Source organism: Pectinophora gossypiella, chromosome 24, assembly GCF_024362695.1.
Source record: "Pectinophora gossypiella chromosome 24, ilPecGoss1.1, whole genome shotgun sequence".
Taxonomy (NCBI): domain Eukaryota; kingdom Metazoa; phylum Arthropoda; class Insecta; order Lepidoptera; family Gelechiidae; genus Pectinophora; species Pectinophora gossypiella.
Genome location: NC_065427.1, coordinates 5,051,177 through 5,062,768, shown reverse-complemented (window position 1 = coordinate 5,062,768; position 11,592 = coordinate 5,051,177). Strand labels below are relative to the sequence as shown.

Below are 11,592 nucleotides of genomic sequence, written 5' to 3'. Positions count from 1 at the left end.
ATTTCACTTAAACCGTTTATTAGAAACATAAAAAAATATGGGAAAACATAGGAAACCTACTTCCTAACATCCCTGTTAACTTTTCCATATATCTCGGGGAAAGCTTCTTTGCAATAAGTGAGGGATTCCCTCACTTTATCATAGAGTGTGTGGTCGAACATTCTCCGGAACTCTTCCTTGGTCGTGTAGGTGTCAGCATACAGCATCTGGAAGCCGTCGTTCTTGGAGACGAAGTCTTCAACGCGACGGGTTGAAGATTCCTTCGAATGCAAAAAGAATATTGTTCGAAAGATCAGCTTGAAAATTTTGAAAGGATCAATCAGTTGTTTAATTTCGGTATTGGTTCTGGTAGGGAATCATTGTGATATTCCCCTTGGCCTTGATTTTGCACGGGGTCCGCTTACCTAACCTCCAGGCACACACAGGTCCACACAGGACACACAGCACAGGTCAGGTCAGGTTTTAACAAGTCAGGTCAGGTTTAGACAGGTCCGGTTTTTTAGTAGTTCTCAAACCTCAAAAACAATAAAAAGAACTAAACTTCGGTCACCGTACTATCGGACAATCGGTCTTAACCCAAACTAAGGATTAAGAAGAGATTTTTGTTATATATGTCCCCACCGGTATTCGAACCCGGGACTTCCGGATCATGAGCCCAATGGTCAACCACTGGACCACGTGGGTCGTCTAAAATTACACTATAACTATAATTCATAGTTCATTGTAACATGTGTATATTATAGGTAGACTATAATGAACTTTTTCTACTCCTCTACTTTAATCTGGCATTTAAATAACCAAAAAGTCTAATATAAGTACATACATAATTAAACTCTTTGAAAAAGTGTACGCTCTATGGCCTATAAAAGCATTGTTTACAAAGTGTAACTGTACTATAATGTCGCCAAAAAAGCATTGTTGTTGTTTTTTTTTTTTGACCTGGAAACTGGCACCTTTACTTTGTTTGGTGCCATAGATATACTATAAAAAAAAAGTATACATTTGCCGCCATTTTCCCGCGCGTTGGAAAATAAATTGGAAAATTTTTGTGTTTCGTTTAAAATTACGTCGTCGTAGAAAAAGTATTGTATGCAACGTTGTATAACTAGGTCAAAAAATGCTCGTGGCGTCTCTTATTGCGATGTTCGCCAAGGCTCACATCGCAACTCACGCCACTCGCATTTTTTGACCCTTCTTATACAACTGTTGCATAAAATACTATAATAGTATTCAAAATTATCATCGTCATCAATTTAAGAGCCACGCTCTTATCGGTGTAGCATTTTCCATTCCAGTATCAAAGGCCAATTCCTTGACTTCCCTATAAGACACGACGTTAACCTTTTCTTTAATCTGTTCCATGTAAGCTCTTCGTCAAAATTATACATAATCAAAATAAACTTACAGTCTTAAATCCTTTAGCTTTGGGCACGCCATAGACACCTATGTCCACAAACATCTGCCAGTCACCAGCTGTAACCTTCAGCTGTCCTGGCTGGTTGAACAGCTTGAAGGGACACAGCCATATTGGGTATACCTGGAGAAAAAAAACAATAGAAGAGGCCTATAAAAAGATCCTTTTGTAATCTTGAACAGATTACCCTGGACACTGCATTCAAAAATTATATTCTTACTGTGTGCCGTCTAACACGTAAGTGCGAGTGAGACACAGTCCGCGCTCCTCTATCCTTACTTGCGACTATTTAAGACAAGTAAGACCCAGAGGAAAATGAAAAAAAATAATAGAAAAATATGATTTTATGATGATGAATGATGAAATGGAGGGCAATGGATGGATGACAAGGAAACAAGTCATTTCCAAACGAGATGTATTACAAGGAGGAAGAATATAAATCTACCCACATTTCAGAATAAAAATAATACTTAACGCCTAGAACAAGTGATCGAGCAATTACGCTCCTACATTACAATACGCTGTTATTATGTGCTTGTAAACATGTTTGATAACAGAGATTTGTTTTGATCCAAATCAACAAGCAAATGCCAGATTTGTTGTTTCCGTTTTAGTGTTCCAAATTGTCTGACTAGTGATGTGATGTGACATGAATAGCCCACAATTTTATTGCACAAAAGAAACAAACAACACAAATGCAGTTAAACATTTTGTTTTGACGTGACTAACTATAGATTTGCTATTTGGCCGAAAGCAGTTAAACAAAAAGTAGATACTTACCTACTAAGTACTGGATAAGTACGATCTAAATTAATACATTTAGCTAGGTCTAGGTGAGATTTCAAATGGTTTTTTTTATAATTAATTTGTCACATTACCTACTAAGTAGTTACACCATTTTGGCCGGAAGGCAAGAGGGAAACCACTGCCCTATTTTCCCCTAAAACAGTAGCATAGAGAATGCTACACCGACAAGAGCATGGCTCTTAAATTAGTGATGAGTTACACCATAGTCAATGCCATAGCCAATGCTAGACGCAGGTTTTCACCAACGGTACTTAAACCAATTTTCCGTAGGTAGGTACTGTTAGATAGAACAGTAGAACTAATGCTGTGAACATCGTGTATAACAATGGCTTTTGTACTTCAAGACAGATCTAACATATACCACGCATTGAAACTACATAAACTCACGACTATTTTATCTCAATTGGGATAGTCAGAGGTGCATCCATCGCACGATGAGCTAAATATAATCACTAATTGTACTACTCTAGACGTTGTTTTACAATACTTAGACATCACTACTAACAGAATGCGTATGTCTGACTCTCCACAGATAAATTCATCACTTACATAATGTTTGACGAAGATGATCGTTTCTCGACTGCTAAACGTACCGTGTTTCGGTCGAGTTTCTTACTTCTCCCCGTCTTCATCCTATATGTATTTTACTACGGATTTGGACAAAAGAAGTACACTGAATCCTATGCTGTCTACACGGAAGGCTGTAGAATCCACAACCTAGACCCCTTCAATCCAGACGTCGACCATCTAGTCTTCGATCCACGTTACCTCATCAAACCATGTGAGAATACTTTCTCCCGACTTCTCGCAAGAAATGACACCCACATTTGGATACAACAGAATACAAGGAAGCATTACAGCAACGCCGCCTGTTGTTACCAGTACTTCCACCAGCCGAAGGGCATTGACAACATTTATTCCAAAGATGTGATGAGAAGAGTGAAATACGGATCCTGTGAACCCTTCACTAACTACATCGAAGTCACTCATGAGTTCGTCAAAGTCCAATGCGAGTACGGATGGCAATTATCGTATACTGAATATTTTATATTTGCTCCTAAAAAAACGCTTGTCAGACCAAGTTTGCTGAAGAATATTCCCCAAAATCAGACAGGGTACAATGTGATAGTTGTGGGCTTAGATAAGATTTCGAGGATGAATCTGTACAGAACTATGCCCAAGACTATATCGTACCTTAAACAGATGGGTGCGGTGGAGTTGGAAGGTTACAGCAAGGTAGCTCGTAGTGAATTGGGCAATGGTTTACCACTGTTAATTGGGAAAAACCTTAGTGAACTGCATCACATTTGCTGGCTGAGTAAAAACTCTAACTTCGACAACTGCCCCTTTATATGGGCACATTTCAAAAACGCTGGCTACTACACCGCCTTTGTAGAAGACAATGATTTGAGCATGTTCGACGATGCTGGTCACGGGTTTCTACAAAACCCTACCGATTACTTCCCTTACATATTTTTCACCGAAGCTCAAAATACCACTGGCAATTCTAAAACGAACAGGACTGCTATTTGCATGGGCAACAAATCTTTCTACCGAGTAGTTTTGGATTACATCGAAAGTCTTACTAGAACTCTGAAGTCTTCAAAGTTGTTTGGCGTCTTCTGGGAAAGGAGTGTTAGCTACGATTACGCAATGCATCCTAAGATTATGGACAATGTATATGAGCAGTTTTTCAAGAATTTAAATAATTCTGGATATTTGAACAACACTGTTCTTATTGTGTTGAGTGATCGCGGAATACCCTGGGATGTGATTCGTACAACTAAACAGGGTTTTTTGGAGGAGCGAAGACCATTCGCATACATAGTAGTACCACCATCGTTTCAGAACCATTTCCAATATGCCTTTAGAAATCTCCAGATCAACACCAAAAGGCTGACGACTCCTTATGATGTACACGCGATGATGAAAGACCTTGTTGATTTGAAATCCATACAAAACGAAGAAATATGGCGTCGCAGTCACACTCGTTATGGGGACAGCAAAAGCATAAGCTTATTTTTACCAATACCCGAGAGTAGAACATGTGATGCAGCGGGCATCGAACAGCTATCATGCCCTTGTGAGGCTAACCACGAATTATCACCAGAAGAAGCGAAAGAAGCGGCAGAATACTTAGTAGATAAGATAAATTGGTGGTTATTGGGTTACGATCGGTGTGCGAGGTTATTCGTAGCGAATATTCTAGAAGCTGTAGAATTGGTTGGTGAAAACTGGTGGAATGGTACTGTCAAAGAAGTAAGAGTGGTGGTAACCACCGACCCTAGTGGTGGAGAGTTTCAATCGAATCTTCGCCGAGAGGATGGGACCTGGTCGCTCAAAGGAAGCATCATTCGCACAAATTCTGCAGGTACTCAAGGATATTGCATGGATAGAAACTATTTGAAACCGTTCTGCTACTGCTGGTATACGCCTTTGAACAATGATTACTAATTAAAAAAATATGAGAAGGTTAATGTATTTTTGTTAAATGATGCCTGCAAGTTGTCTCCTAATTACTCGTGGCTCGATCCCAGCGAGATTGTTGATTTATGGCTATACATGTGAATATCGTATGGCATTTCCATCAAAGACAAAGAAACAGCCATGTATTTCACACTATCCTGATGATTTGTGGGTTTAGCTACGTATTCTAACGTTACACGTCCTTTATGCTTGTGGGTTTTAAGAAAAGTGGAGCGTCGTCATCTTCCAAGTAAAGGTTTATACACTGAACCGGAGCGCAGCAGAGATGTGCGAAGACGTGCAGAAACGACCAATCACCGCGAAGGAACTCTTTCCTTCGCCTAAGTGTCTAAGCGTCTACTATCTAGCTATCTCGCTTGCTGTGATTTGTCGATTCCGTACGTCTTCGCACATTTCGGCTGCTTCAGTATATGAACCATAACTTGCATGGGTTGATCACCATATCCATAAGATTCATCACATCCATCTTTGGACTTCATATCAAAAGTATCTGGTTATCTTCTGATTACTTGTGGATAATAAAAACTATGGAGAGAGCAGGCGAGATGTTTTATTTATAAGTATATGAAACCCTCACCTGGAATTCCTCATGGAAGAGCTCGACAGCGGCTTCCAGCCGGTCCATGGGCACCAGCATGTCTTGAATGACGTGGGCTCTCTCGTACAACTTGGTCACGGCTTCAGGCTGCGTGAGCTTCAGCAGGGAGACCTCCGGAGGCATGAGCCACCCGAACAGGAGGCGGAAGATGAAGTTGTTTCCGAAGGATATTATGTCCTGGAGATAAAGTACATGTATTTTACTCTAGACAAAAGGGAATAGGCTTTTTATAGGTAAGCATGTCCCTTATCTTCGACATCGTCATTTACCTTTAGGTGAGAATGTGGTCAAATCTATCATCCATAAAAAAGTGCATTCTCTTCATAAGTAATGACGCTGCGGCTTTGTGAGTGGTCTCATATTCAATACTTATGGCCTTATGGTAACAATACTAGGTAAATAAACCGCGCCTATACATAGATTGACAGAGCACTGACTCAGTTCATCTTGCCATGGATTTACCTATGACTAGGCCAATGACGGACTTTCCTGGCTAAATTCACCAAATACAAAATAGATGGCGTTCTACAGCTTTAATGTGATAATTACCTATTTTCTCATTACTCGGGTACATCATTACTCAAATATACAATGTAATGGCAGAAGCATAATAAAAGTAATTGTTGCTTGATATTTGGATAACATTATTAAAGAATTATGTTGCTTTTTTTGTTGCTATGTATAACGCATTATATACTTAAGATTTTCCTTCGTTTAACCTACTAATTTCATGAATTCAATGCATTTTTTATTACACTACTATTCATTGGTGCTAATTCCTGTAAATACCATCTAATTTTATTTTAAGTTATATCTGTCATTTTCTTATCCGCCGAAAAGGAAAGGGACGGGTAATCGACAAGCATAAAATTTATGGAACACACGTCAATTTTAAGCACATATCTAAACCAACCGTCTAAAAATTTTACATCAGTCAATAACCCGACACAGTTAAGTAGACAGCACGTCAAACGGATTGCATACCAGCGACGGACCTTTTTGATTCGCCCGGGTTATTCATTCATTTACTCATTCTTCCTAAAATTAAGAGCTGTGAATCATCCGTCCCTTTCCTTTTCGACGGATATGAAAATGACGGATATAACTTAAAATAAAATTGGGCGGTGTCTGCAGGAATCGGGGCCATTGTCCTATCGGATTATCAATGATATTTGTACTAACCTGTAACTCCCAGAAGAGACTTCTCGTGTGTCTATGATAGTAGTCCCTGAGAGGGATGTACTCGACGAGCGCCCGTCCGGTGGCCCTGCCCGCCTCCATGTGGTCGCGGACTTGAGTGAAGAACCACCGGGCGTACCACTTGCCGATTTGATTCAACTGTCAACATGGAAAAATAAAGTAAATTCTAATAATAATAAAAACACTTTATCGCACACAAATTTACAAGACATTTACAGGATAAACTTATTCTAAGGTGGGCAAAGGCTGCCTTATCGCTAAGAGCGATCTCATCCAGGCAACCTTCGGCAGAGGATATAGTACACTTGTACAGCTGCAGTGTAACGCGCAAAAAAGTAAAATAAAATAAGAAAAAATATATATAAAATAATAGAACAAAATAAAAAAAATATATAAAATAAATATACACACACACACATATATATGGGATGTGTCTATTATTATTTTTTTAATATAAATACTGTCATCTAGCTGTCATCATAGTATCATCTTTTTAAAAATGTAATTATTACCGTGTGCCATCTAACGTGTTAGTGCGAGTGAGACGCAGTCCGCGCGCTCTCCCTTACTCCTTAGCGGCTTACGGCTATTTAGACTGAAGTATGATCCAGAGGGGGTGAGATCGGCGCCCGTTACGAATTGGTGCGGGGCGAAGTTACAGTTCTGTACGTTATTCTTTATTCTATGTCGCGGGCATGAGCTTATATAAAAGTATGTGTCAATGTATGAACCACTGAATTCGACCTTAGAATTTGAATTTATGTTTAGATCATGGATGAGTTGATATCACGTGCTTTCTAGGATTTGTGTCCGATTAATGGCAATAGACACGCCCCCTATTACTTAAACATAGCTGGCGAAGAGTGGGTTTATACACTATACACAGAAGTGTCCCGATGTACTTTAGTGAAATTACGTACCCGGCCATCGCTGCCGACTTCATCTACCATATCTCCGACCATCACGACGCCTGTATCCTTGGTGTAGAGCAGCGCTTCAACGAACTGATGAGGGGCCTTCTTCAGCGATTCCTCACTGAAGCGAGCGGCCAGGTCCCGAAGGTTAGAGTACGGATGATACTCCAGACGTACGAACCTGTAAGGATAAGTCAAAAGTTAGTCGATTCTACTAATTGCGAATGGGGTCCTTCAATGGTTATATTTTTAAATAATTATTTAATTAACTTGATTAAAATTATCAGGAGATCTGGGAGGTTAAAAAGGCCACATCAAACCAATTCATCTAAAAAAAGCAAAAGTCGCTCAAACTATATATCTTAGGGCTTTGTATCCAAAATTGTCTGAAAGTGTGATTTTATGCAAGTACCAGATGTTACTCGCGACTTCGTTCGCGTGAAACCATACAATACAAACTATAGCAGCTTCATACAAACTTTGCCAACCGTGTTCACCCCCTTAGGGGTTGTATTTTGCAAAATCCCGTCTTAGTAAGCACCTGCATCCTAGAAGTACCACGAACCCATGCTAGTTTTGTAACTGAGATTTCGTGATGAGTGAGTCAGTCAGTGAGTAAGTAACATTTCGCTTTTATATATTTAGATGAAGATATATATCCATATGTTCTAAAAATAAACGCACAAGCCTCGACTAGAACTTACTTCTTAGCAGGCACAACTTTGATAACGGCAGAAGTCAGGAATCCAAGAGTACCGTAAGACCATGGCACTGCGTAGAAGAGATCAGGGTTCTCATCCTGTAAACAGAAAATACCACTGTTTTATGCCTCTCATAAACCTTCTCTTCACATCTTCCTCTACGTTGGATGATACGCTTCCTCAGAACTTTCTTAAGACTCGATTCCCAAGTATGCATCCCTCCAAGAATCATTCCTCGAAAGCAGGGAACTGGGGGCTGTTGCCATTTGGGCACCCCTGGTCTATAAAGTCCACTAACCTTGCTGCAAGTGACGACGGAACCATCAGCCAAGACCAACTCGTACTGCGTGCAGATGTGCTGGAAGAGTCCGTGCACGTGGGACGAGGTTTCTATCCCGGTTCCCATGACCAGTCCGCCCACTGTCAGCTGGTCCAATTCAGGGACTACGGCTAAAGCGAGGCCTAGTGGCTCCAGGGTGCGGGAGAGTTGACCCATTGTCACCAGGGGCTCGCAGCGGACTGTCTGGAAAGGGAATTAGATATTCAGTAATGACTTATTTGTTGCAGTCTAGTGGTCAGAGTGTTGGGCTCACAAGCTGGAGGTCCGGGTTTGATTGTCGATTTCAAAGTCAAAATCACTTTGTGAGACTGTCCTTTGTTTGGTTAAAGTACTGTAGTACGCACTGGAGTACCGTGGTGGAGTACGCTCCATGCCAGAGGGCATCCAGCAGTTTATCCATAAAACAAGAACAGAATAAGTACAATATCTGTTCGTTAATAAGTAACAGTATTTTAAATAAAGTGAAACTCGTTGAGAACCGAAGTTGGTACTTAATCATTAGATGGAAAGTCTTGATTACTATAACTAGGTAAGTAAGTGTATGCATTCTATTTGTCTGCTGGAGGAGAGGAAAACACTATGCAGTCGCTTACAATCCCTCGTCTCTTCGATTGTCGTATCTCTCGTCTCTTTTATTATAAACTGTATTTCATTAGTGCGAAAGAGACATTATCAGTCGTATCTTTCACGCTGGGCTATGTACTATATCTCTGGAGCAGGAGCTGCCACTATAATCATGCTACGTTATAAGGGGTGTACGGGTTGATAATCCCCATGATGGCTCACCATATTCTTAGTATCGATCTCGAGGACATCCACGAGGTTGACCTTGATGTTCGTGAAGGTCTTCTTGTAGACGCCGTGTCTGAAGGACATGGTCTGCCACGTCGGCCGCGCGGTACACAGCTTGGTTGTACGGCCGGCTTTTATCCACTCTTTCACCTGAAATTGTCAAAATCAAAATTTATTATTGTATCAGATATGATCCTAGATGTCTTAGACTTGTTTTCGAATTCATGTTTCGATCGTAAATGATTATCACGTGCTCAACGATGAAAGAAAACATCGCGAGGAAACCCACATTCTCGATATACGTTTCGGAGGTATGTAACCTAACCTAACCTACATTGGGGTGGTTTTCCCTCGACTTAGAAGGTTAAACAGGCAGTCGCTTTTGTAAAAAACCGGACCTATCGAATCTTCAGGTTAGGTAAGCGAAGAAAACAGAATAACGCTAGAGGCATATTATATATTCTTCTTCTTGTCGTTTCGATGGCATTCAGCCCAGTATTTTGCCACTTGGACAGCATTTTCGGTGGCATTCATCAGCTCCTCTGGCGTACAGGTATCAGGGCACGCGGGGCAAGATGTTAGATGAGCCATAGTCTGTGGCGTAACACCACACACGCAGCTCAGGTCCGAACCGTTAAGAAAACCCCACCTGGACAGGTTATCTTTACTTCGGCCAACCATACAGGGATATATATGATCTTAGATGGTTCAAGTTAGGATTTTATTTTAGTGCTAAACTAAATTTCTATCACTTACTTTAGTTAGTAAACCGCATTATTACAGAACGCAGACTAATATAATACAGACTAAGATAATAGAATTATATCGATGGCTTCGACCTCCAGCTCTTAATACTAAAATTCCAGAAACTACTTAATAATTACTTACTAAAACTTCTTACTAGCTACTCTAAACTATTACTGCTACCACATTAGCGGGATCGATAAAAAAACGATTTCATAAATTAAAAAGATTTTTCGAATCAATAAAATTATTTTTTCATCATTAAAATAAAACTTCTACCTACTCTATCTATATACGTTTGAAATATTATTATAACATAACGTAACGACTATATCCCAATTGGGGTAGTCAGACATCTGTCGCAAAATGAACTAAGTAAGGAAGTACCCACACTTCACCGAGCTTTTTCTTAGACCAACGTGATAGATGGTGAGCCGTATCGCCGTATGTAATATTAGTGAAGATTAATGAATAAACTCGCCTGATTCTGTACATCCTTGACCTTCTTATGGTGCATCTTGGGCGCGCTGCTGAGCGTGAACACGACGTAGTTGCGGACACAAGACCACACCTTCCAGAGGAACGAGAGAGGCAACAGGAATGCCATCACTACCACCCACCTGTACTCCACGAGGATGTACTCAGTCAGGTTTTCTGTCTCGATGTTCGTCATTTTGGGTCTGGTGATGAGAAAAGTTAATTATTTAAACTGCTTTGTAAACACAATCAAGCTGGGACTGGTCATAGGGCAAACCAGGCCAGACGCTAACTCGTTCCGTCATTGACTACACTTACAGCGGAAATTACGAGACAACTACGCTGTTTACATTTTTACCTGACTGGGGCGAAGAAAAAGGAGTTATCTGTTTGACCGCTATGTATGTATGCACGTCTGTTCCCACCTAACTTCTAACCACGGAATAGAAGAAAGAAAGTTTGGTGCGAGTTCAGATGGTTCCGAACATTCCGATATTAAATTACATAAACAAGCGGCAACAAAAGAGGTTGGAAAGGCCCTAACGTGCATTTTTTATGAGAACCGCTGTCGCCGGTTCAACCCCACTCTCTTTTACTTCTGCTCCTGCAAACAGATAACTACGATAGCTCTACTGCTTCTCAAATACATATATATGGCACGCATTTCGCGCTCATTTGTCCTTCCTCTTCTATTCCGTGGCTTTTACCGTTCAACTCCAACCAAATAAATAAAATAGGTACTTACTCTTTATTTTACCCACTTTCTGATAATTCCAACACCTTATTTCCACCACTTCTGACCGTTATTAACAGATAAAACCCTTTAAAAATTAAAAATGAGTACTATTTAAATGCTCCCAGTTGTAACAACCATTATCTGGCCATAGCTACAGCCGCACTGAACTGAACTCTACCAAGGACACGGTAATCAATTCATCAGAGATATACATAAGCAATCATATTTGGGTAGAATGACGAGGAAAATTCAATCTTATATCTGAAAAGAAATCTATATCAATAGAAATTGTGTTTGTATGTCTGTTAGATTGTCACGTAAATAACCAGAAAGATAGACTTATACAGAAAAAAGATATTCGGAACAGATATCCAGTAATTGT

At 40.2% G+C, this 11,592-nt stretch overlaps 1 protein-coding gene across 2 annotated transcripts; it reads right to left on the bottom strand.

The window, feature by feature from the left end:
* On the bottom strand, positions 1 to 11,424 carry LOC126377871 (delta(24)-sterol reductase-like). Of its 2 annotated transcripts, none has more exons than XM_050025904.1 (10): positions 11,220 to 11,424; positions 10,479 to 10,677; positions 9,248 to 9,403; positions 8,420 to 8,644; positions 8,125 to 8,219; positions 7,427 to 7,601; positions 6,489 to 6,644; positions 5,286 to 5,483; positions 1,406 to 1,537; positions 1 to 260 (listed from the first exon to the last, which is right to left on the bottom strand). In XM_050025904.1, exons 2-10 carry the CDS (start codon positions 10,668 to 10,670, stop codon positions 57 to 59), a joined length of 1,533 nt encoding a protein of 510 aa, XP_049881861.1. In that variant the 5' UTR covers positions 10,671 to 10,677; positions 11,220 to 11,424; the 3' UTR covers positions 1 to 56. The 2 variants fall into 2 exon arrangements, with proteins under 2 accessions (XP_049881861.1, XP_049881862.1); XM_050025905.1 differs by lacking the exon at positions 11,220 to 11,424 and adding an exon at positions 10,833 to 10,890.
* Between the last annotated feature and the right edge of the window lie 168 nt (positions 11,425 to 11,592).